Here is an 18,138-nt window from a genome sequence, read left to right as displayed (position 1 = left end):
TAAGAATACTATAGTTCATTAACTAAATCTCTACAGGCGTAATTAAAGTTTAATACACCAATAAGAAAATCGTTTGTTTTGAATCATGATTCAGATATAACAAAAAGCAAAAAACGTTCAAAAAGAGCTTTTTAATTTTAGAAATGTAATAAATTTATTAAAAATTGATGATTACTACAGTTCATCCAGTATTCAATCATAATAGGTTCAATTAATAAATTACAAAAAGTCATTGAATAACTCATTTGAAGAAAAAAATATCAATTTCTTGATTTAAACTTCTAATAGATTGAAAAATGAAAAATGTTGACTGTTTAACTAAAACTTACTATTTGAATCATGATTCAGAAGTACAAAAAAGTAGGAACACAATTAAAAAAATTCAGAATCATTTTTAGAAACTGTCGAATTTTTAGAAATGTATTAACTTTATCAAAAGTTGATAACAAGATTTTATTTAATAATCAGTCATCAAGGGTTCAAAAAGTAAAAAAATAAATCGTGGAATAAATGTAATTTAAAAGCAAATATAAATTTCTTAATTTAAATTTTTAATAGAGTAAAATTCTAAAATACTGATCAGCTCTATAACAATAATGAAATTGATATATAAAAAATAATATTTCAATTATTGACAGTTATCTTAAGCAGATTAAATCTAAAAAGGTTTTGAACTAAATTGATAAATTATCGTTTCGATTTATTTTGAATTACAAAAACGATACCTAAATCATAATCACTGGATACAGGAAGTAATAATCTAATGGCAATTCTTATCAATCACGGATTTAAAAGGTAAACAGGTGATACGTTAGATAGAATTATTTGAGTTAGTCAATACTATTCAAATAAAAAGTTAAAAGTGTACCAATAAGTTTTAGATACTTGGCCTTAGCAATGAGGCTAAAATAAAACAGCATGAAATGACATAAGGCCTGACATGTGCAAAATGGTAAACATTTAATAGTACTCACCATATCCGATCCTATATCTTTCATTTCCCGGTAACTGCGAGTTAGAAGCATACAAACGTGTTTGTATTCCTTGTAATCCTCAAAGACTTAATAAAAAATACCGGAACCACCTTTTTTTCCACTTGAAATAAACAACACAGGCACTGCACTTTTCTCAAAAATAAAAAAAGAGCCTAATTTTACAAAGACTTGTGAACTTCCCCAATGAGGGCCTATACACACTGTTATATTACAACGAGGTATTTACAGAATTATTATTTAACTATAATTTTTTGAACTATTCACATGATCCAAACGAGACGAAGACGTCAACTGGCCGAGGTCTATCAGATAACTCATAGCCGGTTCTGGGCTCCTAGAGGGGAGAACAGGTCTACCAACTTGAGCCAGAGAAATTTCTCTCTTGGGGGAATGAGGATATTGATTCGATAAGTCTCGAACCACCTACACTGTCAAGTTCAACTCCTTATCAGAAAAGAAGAGATTTATGAGCCATAAAAATTTTTAAAATATTTACACATCTTATGTGTATTTAACTATTCAAACATATAGTTTCAAATTTAGAACTTGAAGAAAAGATTCGACAGGTAAAGTTTCAAAACAGAATTCCAAAACCAGCCTAGCCCATTATCAATTTTTTATTTATTTTTTTAAATTAATGGTTTGGCAAGGTAGGGAAATAACGTATTAATTAGTATTCCAAAACACTTCCAATTAAAATTTCTATTTCTTAAATTTTTTAATTTAAATCATAAATCAAATTTAAGAAATAGGCAATATTGTTTTATATTAATATTAATTAACAATCAAGATGTCAGGCACAGCATCATCAAGAACACTATAACAATCCATAAAAATAAATCCAAGAAATGAATTTCGAAAAAAATACTATTGACTAAGTACAATTATAAATTAAATGCAACTGAAATTATTAATATTTTTTTTAGAATTGATATAATGAATTATATTTTTCTGAATTATTAAAGTGTTCCTGATGATGGGATGAGAGCGGAAACGTCTACGTCAGACATCATGATTTTAAATTAAAATTGTAATAAAATAATGCTGCATATAATTATTAAATAAATAAACCTTCACATAAAAATTGTTCATATATTAAATTATCTATTTATTTTTTGTGACAAACCTTAAAATATATATATATATATTTTTTAACTTTTTCACAATTTTTTTTTTTTTTTAAGAAGTTTAAAACAAAATGTTTAATACAATTTATAAGTATTTACATTAACATAAATACGGTGTATTTGCACAAGCACTATTTATAAAAGCATTAACACAATTAACACTATTTCAATACTTTAAATTTATCAAGAATAAAATAAAGTAACTAGTAGTAAAAGTATTCAAAAATAAATTAAATGTGACAAATAAAATGAAATCAACGAGTCCTAAGTGATAGCAGTTTCAAAGCCCCGACAAATACTGAGAACTATCACACTGTACCAGATAGTGTTCTCACGAGAGTAAATGTTTTCATCACGGCAACTGTTAAACTGTTTAAAGCTTGGCAATGGCTGCATTGATTGTATAAATTGTCACTGTGTAAACGAGCTTTTATAGTGATAATAGCTTGCTACAGCAACAGGTACTGCCAGCTATCACGCTAGCGCTACACCTAGTGCGACAGTACTGCTACTATAGTAAATGCTATTATGACGGCTACTATTACACAGTTTCCGCTATTGCAGTGACTGCTACAGTTTTGCTGTGGATCTAAACTGTCACCGCATAATATGGCTTTAATAAGGCAATTGATTCACTGCCACTACACCACGTACTATCGAAAAGTAATCAAAGCCGCGAAAGTAAACGGCAACTTTATTCAAAGAGCAATTTTTATGAAATAGGTGTTCAATAATTTTTATTGAATAATATTTTCAAATAAAACTAAATTCATAACAGTTAATTATAGAAATGTTAAGTAACATATTATTTAACTGTTCTTTTACTTATACGTGATAATGATAAAGAAAACATCGCAACTTCATATCCATAGGCGCTGGTTCGATTCCGGCCTAAACGGGTTGTCTTTTATTTCGTGACGGACCTATGGAAGTAAATCTCGACCTCTGCACTCTAGTTAAAATAGATTGGTTTCCTTTAGAACAACCACCCTCTCCCTCGTATGTCAGATATGGCCAGAAAGGGGGAAAAAAAATTGAGAATGCATGCAAAAATGGTGCTAGCGAAAACAGGAATTTTGTGATATTCAACACTTATGGGAATGTTCTATAAAGATAATGGCAAAAAATAACAACTTTCTCTATTATAAGTAGCCTACCACAAACATATTCAACCATTTATAAGCATTCTAACTTCATACACATAGTAATTTACTAATAATTGTAAATAAAAATTAATTGTTAAGTAGAAAAGAATGAATTGATGAAACAAATCAACTCTTATCTCTAATGTTTTATTTCCCATTGTTGAAGATAACTGCAGTTGTAATTATACGTCCAGTGTTCGAAATGGAGCATCGAATTGCTTTCATGGGATATCGTTCAATTCCTCTCCTCCCACTTACTAGCATCGCACGCTAATGAAAAAAGAAATGGTACAGAAGAATACTTCATTTTTGAACATTTTAAATAGCAGAAGCGATAAGTGACGTAGGAAGATACCCATGCTACATTATCTTAAAAAGTCTGGCTTTTTTATCTATACTAACCAGACAAAAGTTTTAAGATTAACATAAAACGATCTCTAACCGAATGCTTAATACATATTTGTTTGAACTAAACAACCCTGATTGCTGATAGTTTTCAAGAAATCTTTGTCATATTTGACACAAAAGAATCTATAACTGGAAGCTGAGATCCGATCAGTTGCACGGCTCAATGAAATACACCAACAATACATTTATTATTTGTATTTTTACAACTTTTTATGTTAATTATACATAAATAATAATACATAACCAATTAGAATAATCTTTAACTAATAAACCAAAAAAAATAAACTTTCATAATTTTTTTTTAATAGCTTTTAATCACCTTATTTAGTTTTTCGGATGTTTCTTTTTCGTGAAATTATTTTTTAGACTGCATATTTCTGTTGCGTACGTTAAAATCTGTATTTCAAGTTTAGTGTTCAGTAATTTAGAATAAAATCCACGGAACACGTCATTGAAATTCAGCTGTATCTAGAAAGTAGCGAAGTATTCGAAAAGCGTAAGCAAAAATAGGTGACGGAATTTATTGACATTGATAAAACACTCTTTTTAAACTAATCCCCAACTTTTCTCCAAATTTGGTTCAAATCCGATGAGCCGTTTTCGAAAAACAGCTGTCAAAGAAAACACGTTTGCGCCTGCGTGAGCTGAAGTAGCAGACGAGATATGGTAAAATAGATATGGGGCCAAGTAGGAATCAGCCTGCACAACCCCTTAAAAGTTCATCAAAATCAGATTAACGGTTCGGTTGCATTATGCTTGATATAGACAGATATGAAACCAAATTTGTTCTTTGATGTCTAGAACGAACAATTCGAATGAAAATTTTTGTAAAATTTCACAAGTACTAATTGAATCAAAGAAACTACTAACTCTTCAATATTTTAATATAACAGCCTGGAAAGACTTAGTTCCGAATACAAACAAGAAAACTCTACTGAAAGCTCTGTAACAGCCAAAATGAGTTAATTTTGGAGTGGAACACAGAGCTCGCGTGTCGGATTTCGTGTCAGAAATTCAAAACCGGCGAGTTAGATCGTTGTTTTAGTTACACAACCCTCGTAAGATACACCTCAGATTCTTTGGAACTGGTCTTTTGTAAGAATATTAACAGTATAAGACCCTTGGAAAAGGAATTTGCAAAATCGTGTTGATGAACGAACAAAATAAGTTGTCTATGAACATCATAAATATTTTCATATCCGATATTATATTGAAAACCACATTGCACACTAACTACTTCATCCAATTTTTGCGGTCTTATCTCCAAGATAATTAAGACGAGGAACAGAAATATATTTTTGATTATCAGCAGATCTAGATCGCAATGAAGGACTCCACACAGTGCTACCATCAGCAAAACTGAATAGTTACCCATTTAAAGTAACAATCGTGAGAAAGAAATCGATTTCTCACAGCGAAAACACTTTTTATTATGGACCCACTCATACAATTCGCTACTGCGTTTATTTAACAACTTTATCCTAAGTGGTTTTAAATTCTAAAAACATACAATGCGAATATTGTAATTAACTTACACATTGGTTGGTGCGAAAATCAGTGCCGAAGGTTCTGTTTTGTAAAATATACGGCAAGAAAAGACGTTTCTTTAAGTTAATAATCTTTAATTTTTTAATATTTCTAATTATCAACTAGAAAATATAATTAATGATTTGTTATATATATTGCGAACAAGAAGAATGGTCCAGAATTCACAAATGAATAATATACATAAAAAAATAATAAATAAAACTCAATTAAAAAAAAAAAATTTACAATACAGCATAAACAACTTAATTAATAACCATCTTTGTACAGAATTTCTAAGAAACTACCCAAATGGTAGAATTCTAATAAATTAATAAGAGATGTAATCTGTTAATAAGTCATAATTATGCATTTTCCAAAATAATCACTAAATATTTCATAAAAAGCAAATATTTCTAATATCACAAAGGGCAAGCACAAGGTGAGAGATGAGAGTTATCCTCAACATTTGGAGCTGCTTCAGATAAATCATTAATAAATGAATAACTCAAATAAAAAAAAAATACTGAAACTTTGAGAGCCCTAAATGTGCCACAAACAAAAATTCTACCTAATGTAGGCAGATTAGAAGGGTGGCTATTAGAGAAAAGAAACACTAAGAGGTTAATCTCAATGTAATGGTTTCTCAAAAATAACCTAGTATATGATTATATTTTCAAAAAATAACAGATTAAAAAGCAATTTTGAAACATCTTGTCTTAAATGATACCAACTCAGAGAATAGTAACTAAATTGATGATCATCTCAAACTACTCAATTAAATTTTTTTTTGTCCGATTATTCAATTATCAAATGATAATAAGAAATTAAAATTACTTGCAAAACATTTTTCCTTTCACAAAAGATAAATCTCTTTTCCCTATAACTCTGATTTGACAGAAATTAATATTTTGGCTTAAATTTTTCATTAGAATATTTTATTTTTCTAGATTACAAATTATAAACAATAGTAAAATATATTGTTTTTTCAAATACTAGAAAAGGGAGAGTATCTCAGAGAAATAAATTATTACTGGACTCACAAATATAATTAATTCATGAAAAATAATCAGGTTCGGTACTGGGCTCGACTTGAAGAGAGACCCCCTTACAGTAATGTTTGAAAATTATATATCACTTTCCACTATTTTAGCTCTTGAAAATATTTGAGCAAATATGAGGGTAAGTCAATATTTACTAGCAATTTAGCTACATTTTTGTTTATGTTGGTATCACTGTCGTGTTGCATTGATGAAGAATGCTTTGTTTATTTGTTGTTACATCTATGCAAGTTTCAACCTGGTAGGTCAGTTCATTATTGCTGTCGTGCTGTTTATCATAGCAGCTCCACTTTCGATTTGCACTAAAGAAGAGCAACATTCAGTGATCCATTTTTTGTGGTTGGAAGGCATATCAGGGGCTGAAATTCATCGAAGACTTTCAGTACAGTATGGGAAGTGTTGGTTGAATGTCTACGAATGGATTGAAAAATGGTTGCACAAGTGTTACGCACAATGAAGGATCCAGATGAGTTAACTATTCACAAAGTTGTACATCGTCTGCAAATTAGACTGCCTACGAAATCATCCACACCAGACTTGGGTTTCATAAACTTTGTGTAAGATGGGTCCCAAAACAACTCACACAGTTGCATAAATAAACGGGCCTGGACACCTGCCAAAAACATTTGGATCACAATGGTAACAAATGGGACAACTTATTAGACAGGATTATTACTGGTGACGAAACATAAATCCATCATTAAGAGCCGGAGAGTAAACGGCAGAGTATAGAATGGAAACATCCAAATTCACCGTGCAAGAAAAAGTTCAAGACCGTCCGCAGGAAAACTGATGCTTACGGTTTTTTGGGACTCACAAGGTTCAGTACTGTAACATTATGAGGAAAGAGGCACAACAATAAACAGTGTACATTACAGTGGGATGCTCACTGCCAAGCTAAAGCCTACAATTCGAAGCAAACGCAGAGGACTGCTGTCAAAAGGTGTTGTATTGTTGCATGTCCACATACTGCTCCCGAAAGACTCCAGAAACTCAATTTTGAAGTACTGGCTCATCCTCCATATACTCCCGATCTTGCCCCTTCTGACTATCATTTGTTTGGTCCACTCAAAGAGGCATTAATGGGCTGTTGATTTGCCTCAGACAAAGCAACAAAAGTGCATTCCTCGCTCGCAGCTCAACCAAAAACATTCTTTTATGAGGACATCATCAAACAATAGACCAAGTGCATTGAAAAGCAAGGAGACTATCTCGAAAAATTATGTACAATAAAATTTCATAACTATATTGTGGATAATAATTGATTTACCCTCGTACAAAATTTTCATCAAAATTTTAACGCAACTGTAGTAGTTTACTGAGGTTTACAATACATTTTTATATTAAAATTAAATCTGTACTGCTACAACCCATGAAAGGTCAGGGGTGTAGTATTTTGTAAGGAAGTATTGTTACTGAACCAATGGGTGTACAAGGAGGTAATTTGGTCAGAATCACACTCGACCACCAGTTTTTACCTACTTTATGAGGTTGAGTGGACCCCGGAAGGCTCCCGAATCCACAGGACTGACACAACTACAGATAACAGATAATAATTATCTGCCACAGCTGCATTTGAAACAGGGTCCTTAGAGTTAGTAGTCCATTGCCTAACCAATAAGCTATCCACTACCATTATTTTTATATGATTTAAAAATATTAATTATTTCGAAATGGTTTATTAATTAAAAATGTAAGAAAATTACTATAGACAACTTGAGCTGAATCCTAATGCCACATATCAATAAAAAAATTAAATAAATGGAGAAAACTCTAAGTAAGATAAGCATATGTAAAAAGTCTTTTTAAATTTTTTTTTTATAATATAAAAAAATTGTTCAACTGAATTATTTTACAATGTAAATCAAAACAAAACCTTTTTTAACAATTCAGCAGTTGTTACTAGCTAACATCATCTATAATTACATTATTACGAGTAATAAGTCCATTTTTACATTAATAAAAAAAAAAAAATAGATTGGACATAAAGTCTTGGCTTGAAGTAGACTTGAGTCAATTTTAAGTATGGAAAAACCCTTTCACTGATGAATTTTGTGAGTAGAAGTTATAGTTAGAACAAATATATCAAAGGTGGCTATAGATATCTCAGAAGGCCTCAATTTTACGTCTCCAATAATTAAACGTATAAGAAAGGAAGTAGGATAGATAGTGTTAAGGACAGAGTAGTCTTGTGTATTTGCAGAGTCCGCATTCAATGATTGATGAAACTAGAGATAATAGAAGTGAACCAACCTCCCACTATTACTACAATAGCATCAGTTAGCTGCCCCCCAAGGAGTAGGAATAGGATGATGAATAACCAAAGATTTATTCATTATTAAATTTAGCAGAATAAGAGAGGAGGAAGGCCAGGTTTTGTTAGCCCTCAGATCTTTTAGAAAAGGATATCAATTAATAACTCCAAAAATACTTGATAGGACGCAGAAACATGCTGATAAGTCCCCGGAGGGACTAAGAGGGAAACTTATTCAGTTGTTTTTTCCGAACCCTTTTTTAAAATTTTTACTAATAATTTATAAATATTCAGAGACCACTAAAGAGTGGGTTAGTCATTTACTGTTGCGAGTCAAAGAATTTAATATTGTTTCGATCTATAAACTATAGCATACTGGGCAGTTCCAAAAACTTTGAGGGGAGCTCCGCCTTGACATTCTTCACGAGTTGTTCTTAAGTTACACAACATCTTCTGTAGTACACTATCCCAAAAATCTTGTGGATGGTGTTGTATTGTCTATGAGAGTGGAGTTGATGGTTCAACTCCCCTTGATGGTTGATGGTTTTATTTCCCCAAAATAATGGCGATGATTAGGTTTTAATAATTGTGTCCCACTATCTCTGGTGTAGAACAGGATTGGAAACAGGATCGCTCCATATGGCAGACTGCGTATGAGAGGTATGGTCATGGAAATTTTATGATGGACCCGCCCAGCTGGGCTTTAGTTGTTTCAAAAGGACACCATGAAGCTGAATTCTCTCTTAGTATCTGTGGTGTGGTACCACCTTTTCTTGAGGGTAGTCAGCTATGTATACATATGTAGCCCTGGGATATATCATGGGGTGGTCGGAGGTGTGGTGATTTGGTCAATTTATAAACAGAATGTGCTCTTATTCGACATTAGATATTTGAATACAATAAAACTTTAAATAAGATGGGTGCGAGTTGGATTAATAGCTGTTGCCCTTTTAAAATATTTCTATACTATTTCTCATTTTTGCAAAGCATAAACAAATATTTGTGCATAACAACAATAAATAATTATATGAATGGAATATGGTCCGGGTCCGGTCAAAAACTCAAATAGTAAATGATTATGCTATTTGAGTTTTTTTGACCGCACCCAGACCATATTCCATTCATCTATACACACGGTCAATCAATAATCTTCCAGTAAATAATTATAATTAATGGAATAATAAAAATTATGATCTTTAATCATTATAAACTTACCTGGCCATTTCGTGGCTGCATTTCTGAAAGATGTGAGGATGCTCGAATATCTTGATACATTACAGTGTCACCACTGGCCTGTAACAGATTGATTTTTAATTATTCTTTGGTTTACCAAACATAAAATATCTATCATAACATAACAACATGAGCACTAAATTGTGAAACAAAATTTTGCAAATAACAATTTTTTATATCACTAAGGAGAGCAGTAAATATAAGACAATGATATTAATTGCATTTTATAATAAGCTGCAAACTATTATTTCAAATTTAATTTTTTGTACCAAAAGAGATATAACTATGACCCCATTTATAAAGGAATTAGGCTGACTGGGTATCGAAGACTGCCCGAGGCTAAAGCTGTGTGACTCACAAGAACTCTTGGACTCTATGATTCCTCAAGATCTGTGAAAAGCATTTGTGGAGGTACTTATGGAGAGCTTACAGAGTGCTTTCCATATTTAAGAGAATTTATATTTTTGTCTGGACCGAAGGCCTTAAGACAATCAACAATCAATCTCATACCCTTAACACTAATGCAAAGTTTAATATGGGGTCAGTAGCTCTGGTACAGTATTAGATTTATCTAATATTAAAACATAAAGAGTGTTATCAAAAAGGGCACTATCTCCAGCCGTTAACCCATCAAAAACTTTTATGTGTTTTTTTAAAGTTGAACTGCTCTTTAATCAATCTATTACTTACCAACTATCCGTTACGTGAATAATTAACTTTTTTTTTTGCTAATATCAGGAAAGAATTTTATAGTGTTTTCGCATTTAAGTTAATTGAATAAGAAAACAAATAGTAATAAAATAAACAGAAGCTACATATTAGTGTAAGCTATATTGCTATGTTTGAGATTAAAGCGATATCTCCCATACTATTATAAGCACTATCCACTATTGGTATCTGTACTGTCTTATAATTATTTACTTGCAGTTCATCATAAAGGCACTATATTCAATAAGCGAATCAACTATCACTAGAGATGACAAAGATGCTCCTCATATATTTTCAGTCAATGAAATAGATGGACACAGCATTCACGAAGCCAATTCGCCTCAAATAAAGAAAAAATATGGTACTGTCATTCTTGCAAATCCTTAACCATAGAATACTAGTACACAAACAGTGCTGTTATACTTGCAAATCCCCACAGCCATAGTATAGTGGTACACAAAGAGTGCTGTCATACTTGTAAATCCCCGGCCACAGTATAATGATACATAAATAGGGCTGTCATACTTGAGAATCCCCAGCCATAGTATAGTGGTACAAATAGTGCTGTTATACTTGCATATCCCCAGCCATGGTATAGTGGTACACAAATAGTGCTGTTATACTTGTAAATCCCAGCCATAGTATAGTGGTACAAAAAATATCAGTACAAAGGAAAATATAGCGAATCAACTATCACTAGAGATGACAAAGATGCTCCTCATATATTTTCAGTCAATGAAATAGATGGACACAGCATTCACGAAGCCGATTTGCCTCAAATAAAGAAAAAGTATGGTACTGTCATTCTTGCAAATCCTTAACCATAGAATACTGGTACACAAACAGTGCTGTTATACTTGCAAATCCCCGGCCACAGTATAATGATACATAAATAGGGCTGTCATACTTGAGAATCCCCAGCCATAGTATAGTGGTATAAATAGTCCTGTTATACTTGCAAATCCCCAGCCATAGTATAGTGGTACACAAATAGTGCTGTTATACTTGTGAATCCCAGCCATAGAATAGTGGTACAAAAAATATCAGTATAAAGGAAAATATTGCCATTGTACTGGCCAATTTAGTAAATGTAACAGACAACATTAAAGTTTATAAGCACCATTGACAAGCAGATGAACTTGTAGCCTGTGTATAAATGATCCCCTGGGGCCCAGTGTATGAAGCTCAATTCTGAAGATCTAGATCTAGTGGAATGAAAAAGACTAAGAGGAAAGGATACCTAGCCGCTTTGCCTGCCAGGTGAACTCCAACTCCCTGATACATATCCTATCTAATATCAAGTACTCACATTTCAATTAAATAGACTCATAAAGAGTTTGTCAAGGCATGATTTCCATCCTGACATAGCACAATAATTTTCTATAGTAAGAAAATGTAGAATTTGATTCTTTTCCATTGGATTATCCACTCAGCTATGTTGCTCCTACAATAAATTTTTTGCACTGACAAAGGTACTAATTCAACTTCATAATATTGCTGCAACAGTATTTTCACCAGTGTTTCAACTCTCTGATATATCTCCTGCCTAATTTCAGGTACTCTTTTTTCAATTAAATAGACTCATAAAGTTTGTCGAGGCATGATTTCCATCCTGATAAAGTTCAATCATTTTCTATCATAAGAAAACATAGCATGGGATTTTTTCCCATTGGATTATCCACTCAGCTATGTTGCTCGTACATTAAAAATAATATAAAATAAAAAAATATTATAAAACCTACTTGAACTAAGTTGTGAGTCCATTGATCTTCAGGGCGCTGATATATATACCCAACCATGGCATCGTCCTGTGCTCTTGTTCTTCCTATGTTTACATTACTGCTGCTTCCAATCTAAAATTAACATAAGAGAAGAATATATTAAAACTAAATGAATTATAAAAAGAAAAATAATTTAATTGCCAGGAGCAAAAATGTTAGTAGTCAACATCTTGAAGAAAATTAGTGTTTTGTACAAAATGCTCCACTGTCTTTCTATTCAAGCTGTAGCTCAGATAGTTAATACTTTTTCTATTGTTGTGACCATCTACAATAAGTAAAATTGAGTTTTTTTTATCGATTTAGTTATGTTTAAAATTTAAAAATGATATTCAGAATAAATTTTTTCCCCCTACTTATCCTAAACTTTTATTGGAAGGATTATTAAAACATTAATCCTGGAGATAAGAGACATTGTTTACTGTCACAAAAATAAAATAATGAAACATTTTTAATGCATAATAAACATAAATGTTCTTTCTTCGCCTAAAATTTTTTTTGTAAACAAATTTTTCATGCATTTGATGCATTTCAAAGCTGTGTTAAAAAATCTCCCTCAGACATGTTGGTTGTTTCATCATCTTTAGGTTTCAGTGCATCTTATAGTGAGAGAATAGTTTTTGAGCAGTTGAAGAATTATTTAACATGTATGATGAATGAACAATTCATTGATGTGATAAAATATTATCATTCTTCGTCCTAACTAATCATTTTACTTACAACTAACCAAGATAAATAAGAAATTATAAATGAACAAGAGTAGTCTATACTCCAGATACTTCCATAATACAATATTTATTAAATGTTCTAAAATTATTTCAAAAAATTCTTTTAACTGAATTCTTACTCTCGAGTTTTGCTGACTACTATAATACATAAAACTTAATTTAAATAAAAATAAAAACTTTGCAAAAAAAAAAATCTCCTTAAAATGATAATTTTATTCATATATCCTATTTTCACTTTATTTGAGAATACCATCGTCCATAACAAAATTATAATTGGAGTCATTAGCATCCCATCAGCTCCCAATTTGACATACCTGGTCTATTAGGTCAATCAGGTCGTTTGATCATATTTGAAAAATTCAAAACATAAGAATTTTGGGTTAATCACTCTTCGTGATTATTATATTCTGTGTTCATACATAACTTCTCATTCAAAACTGATAAATTCATTTTTCATTTTTGATTAAAAATAAATAAATAATGGGGTGTATAAAAAAATTAAAATGACTGTTTTATCAAATTGAAGATTTCAAATGACTATAAATATTTTAATTCTATTTAAAACTTCTTCTTTCTCATCCTCCTTAAGTGCCTTTCAGCGTGGTGGAGCCCTATTTAGAACTTACCAATACTTAATAATTCCTTTAGAGCATTCTCCAAGCTTGTTTAATCCCATTTGACTTCTTAAAAAAAAGCCTCAGTTTAGTTATTTGTTTCAAAGAAGAAACATGAGTGGCCTACAAAATTCTCATAATTTTAAGGCATTAGTGGAAAAATATTTCACAGCCGCAGAAGCAACTTGTGAAATTATTAAATATAAGGGGGAAGGTGTCCTTGACCAACGCTCTGTACAGTGTTGGTTTTCAAAAATTTAGCAGTGGAGATACAATGTTCAAAAGGAAGAAGAACTCAGGGTGACCATTAATGGATATTGATGAGGTTCTGCAGGAAGCTGTAGAGTCAAATCCGTTCACAAGTACTCACGAACTTGCCAGGGATTGTGGTGTGTCGAAAGATACTGTTAGTCGCTATCTACTCTCCATGGGAAGAGAGAAAAAGAGCAGTAGACTGGTCTCTCACGAACTTATTCCTCACCAATCAGCTAAGAGGTTAGAAATTTGTGAAAATTTATTGAAAAATCCTTCTGATATGAGATTTTACGGGAAGATTGTCACCTGTGATGAAAAGTGAGTTTACTGGCAAAATCCGAATACCCATGAGCAATGGCTAGATCGTTGTCAAACTGTTTTTCCGGTTGCTGTAAGGGAGGAATTACAAAAAAAATCCATGCTTTGCGTTTTTTTGAATTGTGAAGGTGTTATTCATCACGAATTTGTTCCTGATGGATGCTCTATGAATTCTGCACTATACTGTGAACAACTGGAAAGATTGCATGCGAAGTTGTCAGAGCGTTATCCTGCTGCTTTGATCAACCAAAAAGGAGTTTTATTCCAACAAGATAATGCTCGTCCTCACACTTTCCGTCAATCCAACAAAAAGTTTAAAGAACTCCATAGGTTCGAACTCCTGTCTCATCTACCACATAGTCCATACCTCCATGGCCCATTATCTTCAAGTAAAAAAAATTGGTAACTTTGCGGAAGTTGAAATTGCGGTCCAAGAGTTCTTTGATCCATAGAATGGTATCAGTGTGGGATCGAGCTATTGGCTAGCAGATGGTAAATGACAGTAGATAAAAATGGACTATACTTAGAGTATTAATTGTATTTTATACAAAAGAAATGATAATACAAACATTTGGTTGAAAAATGGTAATTTTTTTTTTATACAACCCATTAAAACAAAACAAAAGCTTAAACAAAATTAATGATAATTGATATTTAAAATGAACATGGATTCTTAAAAACTACAAAAAAAAAAAAAAAAAAAAAAAAAACTGATATAATCTTGTTAGTACATTTTTTAACCCGAAACATTAGATAACCTGAAAAGTTTGTAACTCCTACTAAGGAAAGAACATTTTGATAGGTCATAGTAGGGCCAGTCATGATGCAGGAGGGAGGAGGTAGTATTTTTGTCAAAAAATGTTTGTCAATCACCATAAAACAATCCCAATAATGGTCATTGTTTTCTTTTTTCTTAATAAAGAAGTATCAATAAAACAAATTAAGCTCAGTATTATTTGGGCCTTAATACTTTTTTTTTGCTCATAACTCCCATTGGAGTTCTATACTGCCTAATCATGGTTGGGGGTCAAAGTTTTTCATTTTGTGGGACCGCCACTCAATGAAAAAAAGTCAACACTCCAGGCCAGACTCAAACCAGCACCGCCAACAGATTTCGAATTGGTAAACTGCATCTTACTACTGAGCTACGAGCGGCCCACCCCCTTAATACTTTATTTGCTTATTTAAATGGGACACTCGATAGTCCGGAATATTTGATTATCCAAAAAGTTGTTGGTCCGATATTAGTCAGATTGCATTTTAGTAATGAAGCAATTCTGATGTATACTAATCACTTGGTATAGTGAGAAACAGTCAATAGATTATAAGTATTAAAGAAATGCCTGAATTTTGGATATAAACCCTATTGAAATAAACCTTCAAGGACTGATAGCTGAGTGAAGGGTTAATATAGTTTTGAATTTAACCATAACTCTATTAACTCCAGCCCATTACTATTTCAAAACTATGAAAATTAAACATTTTACTCATTATCCTCAAAGTAATCTAGTTAAGTGTAAATTTTATTCCTAAACTAACCCTATTCAGAGACTAGCAGATAGGTTAGGACAACCTTAATACAGATCAAAGCCTAACTCATTACAACAGGTACTAACAGTTTTTAAAAAGGAAAAATGCAAATCAAACAGAAAATTGAAGTTGACATGTGACAGAAGTATCTTAGTATGATCAAAATTCCCAATAGAAAAAACCAATAATAACTCATATGATAGCTTTCAGAAGAATGTACCAGGGTGCTTGTGAGTTGCTCCATGACTTCACAACAGAATAAATACATTATCTTCAACAGTTGGCCTCCAACTCAGACCCTAGAATATCAAATCTACTTCTTTCCTCACTGAGCTACCCCACTCCCAATAATGCTCATCTTTCCAAAAATAAATAAAAGTCAAGTTAATCACAATTTTTTGATCTACCAGAGTTCAAAAGGATAATTTCTCAATTCTGACTTCTGTATGTGCCCAGAGTCCATAAATCCAAGGGATTCTTCTAAATAATCTCTGCTAGGTATAAGTGAAAGATTCAAATTGCTACAATATAGTAAGCTATAATTTACTTCACTATTATATTCATTGATTTATATTTAATTGTTTTAACAGAAATAAATAAAGAAATTATTTATATTTAAGAAAATGAAAAGTTAAAGTACCAGTTCTGGTTTGAAACCAAAATATTTTAAAATAAAAGATATATATAACTGTCAATAACATTAATTGTAGTTTTACCAAAGGTTAGTAGGATAAGTATAATATATAACTAAAATGAGACAAATAAATTTTGATAACAAAAGAAACTTAATATTACTATTAAAATAAAAATAAATAATTAATTATTAAAGTAAAGCAAAATTAGTAATTCTCCTACAACAAAAAAAAAAAAAAATAAATAAAATAAAATTCTTTCATAATTAAGAACAAAAAAATTTACTGTAGCTGAGAAAAATAAGGTCTAACTGACCTGAGCATCTTTACAAAAAGAACAATAATCATGTAGTAGGTATAATGGACCTATAGGTCAATAAACGCAAAATGCATAGGTCTATATTACAATCAGGTCGATCAGTGAGATCTCCTGGCAATCACAAGCAGACAGTTTGTGATATCTATAGATGACAAAATCTGGTTGCTTAGGGGTCCCAAAGAACAACTGAGCGAGACATAGACACATAACGCTACTCCTAATCTGTTGTTATAAACAGCGTACATGATATTTCCCTATTTGCAATATTACAATATAAATAATCATACTGCACAACTTATACATTTAAGGAAATAATAGAATGATTTAAACTTTTTTAATTCACTATACAATATATTTAGGAAAAAAAAAATGAAATGAATTCTTTTTTAATCTTCCAATATAAAAGTGTTAATAAGCTCAAACAGTTTCCCTTTCATTCTGAACAAACTATAAGGTTTATTTGCATTATTATTGTTTTTATTTATCTAAAATTCAACATGCTTCCTGCTCCTTTAAACTGTTTAATATAATTCTTTAGCTTTCTTCCAGTAAATCAATCAACAAAAATATGTTTGTACTTTCTTTCTCTTCCAAAGTACCAATACTACATTAACCAACATATAATAGCATAGCTTCATTACTTACAGGTTTGCGAACATCAGAAACTGTTTCATCAATAAAATTGAGACAAAGCTGTTCTTAACACAGCGATATTACAAACTACTAGCGATATTATAAACAGAGAGAAAAAAAAAAGCTTCATTTATTCTTGAAGCTATAAAGTAGAAAAGAAAGCCGGAAATTCCAAAAACACTGATAGTTTCCATTTTCACTATCTAATAGCTATTACTTCACCAAGTTTAAACTAACAAAACAAACAAACATGTCCTTGTGACTGCACTACTATTCAAACATAAGACAATATATGATTGAGAGTACGTAAACATATACTGACAAAATTCCAACCAAATACCAAATAGATAATATCAAATTAAAATCGAAATATTTCCCTATAGATGTAAAGGATTGCTTTATAATTATTGAAACAAGGATGTTCTACAAACCAAATCAATAAGAAAATGGAATAGGCCCATTTATATTAAATTAATATTAATAAATTAAATCATTTGATTACCAATTTTTTTTTAACTATACATTCTTCTTTATCGTAGGTATTAGCAAAGAATTTTTTTTTGTTAATTAATTAATACTATAGTTCAAAATAAATTTAATTTACTTAAAAATTTGATTTAACTTTCGTTTTTTTTCAAATAACCCATTCAGTAACAAGAATACAACAATTAGAATAAATACCCTGTGGCCATCACTACTGTGTAAGTAAAATACTTCTCTAACATCGCTCAAATAGTTTTTCAATATAACTTTATATTCCTTGTGGACTTGAGGAACAAATAAATATTAACTTTTAATTTTGTGTATATTCCCTAGTGGTAAATTTGAGTATTGATTTTACAAAAGTTCGAGGCAATATTGTGATAATTGTAAAAT

At 31.2% G+C, this 18,138-nt stretch overlaps 1 protein-coding gene across 2 annotated transcripts in view; it reads right to left on the bottom strand.

Moving 5' to 3' along the window:
* Positions 1-18,138, bottom strand: part of LOC106683101 (pumilio homolog 2) — a 152,829-nt gene that overhangs the window by 131,553 nt on the left and 3,138 nt on the right. For both annotated transcript variants that reach the window (XM_024361510.2, XM_067050538.1), the window contains exons 3-4: positions 12,198-12,308; positions 9,730-9,807 (exon numbers count right to left, since the gene is read on the bottom strand). In XM_024361510.2, the coding sequence (XP_024217278.2) occupies positions 9,730-9,807; positions 12,198-12,308 (189 nt within the window). The remainder of the gene's footprint in view (positions 1-9,729; positions 9,808-12,197; positions 12,309-18,138) is intronic.

The sequence above is a fragment of the Halyomorpha halys genome, unplaced genomic scaffold (assembly GCF_000696795.3).
Source record: "Halyomorpha halys isolate HHAL.00 unplaced genomic scaffold, Hhal_1.1 Scaffold466.1, whole genome shotgun sequence".
NCBI classification, from domain to species: Eukaryota; Metazoa; Arthropoda; class Insecta; order Hemiptera; family Pentatomidae; genus Halyomorpha; species Halyomorpha halys.
This window is presented reverse-complemented; position numbering and strand designations above follow the sequence as displayed.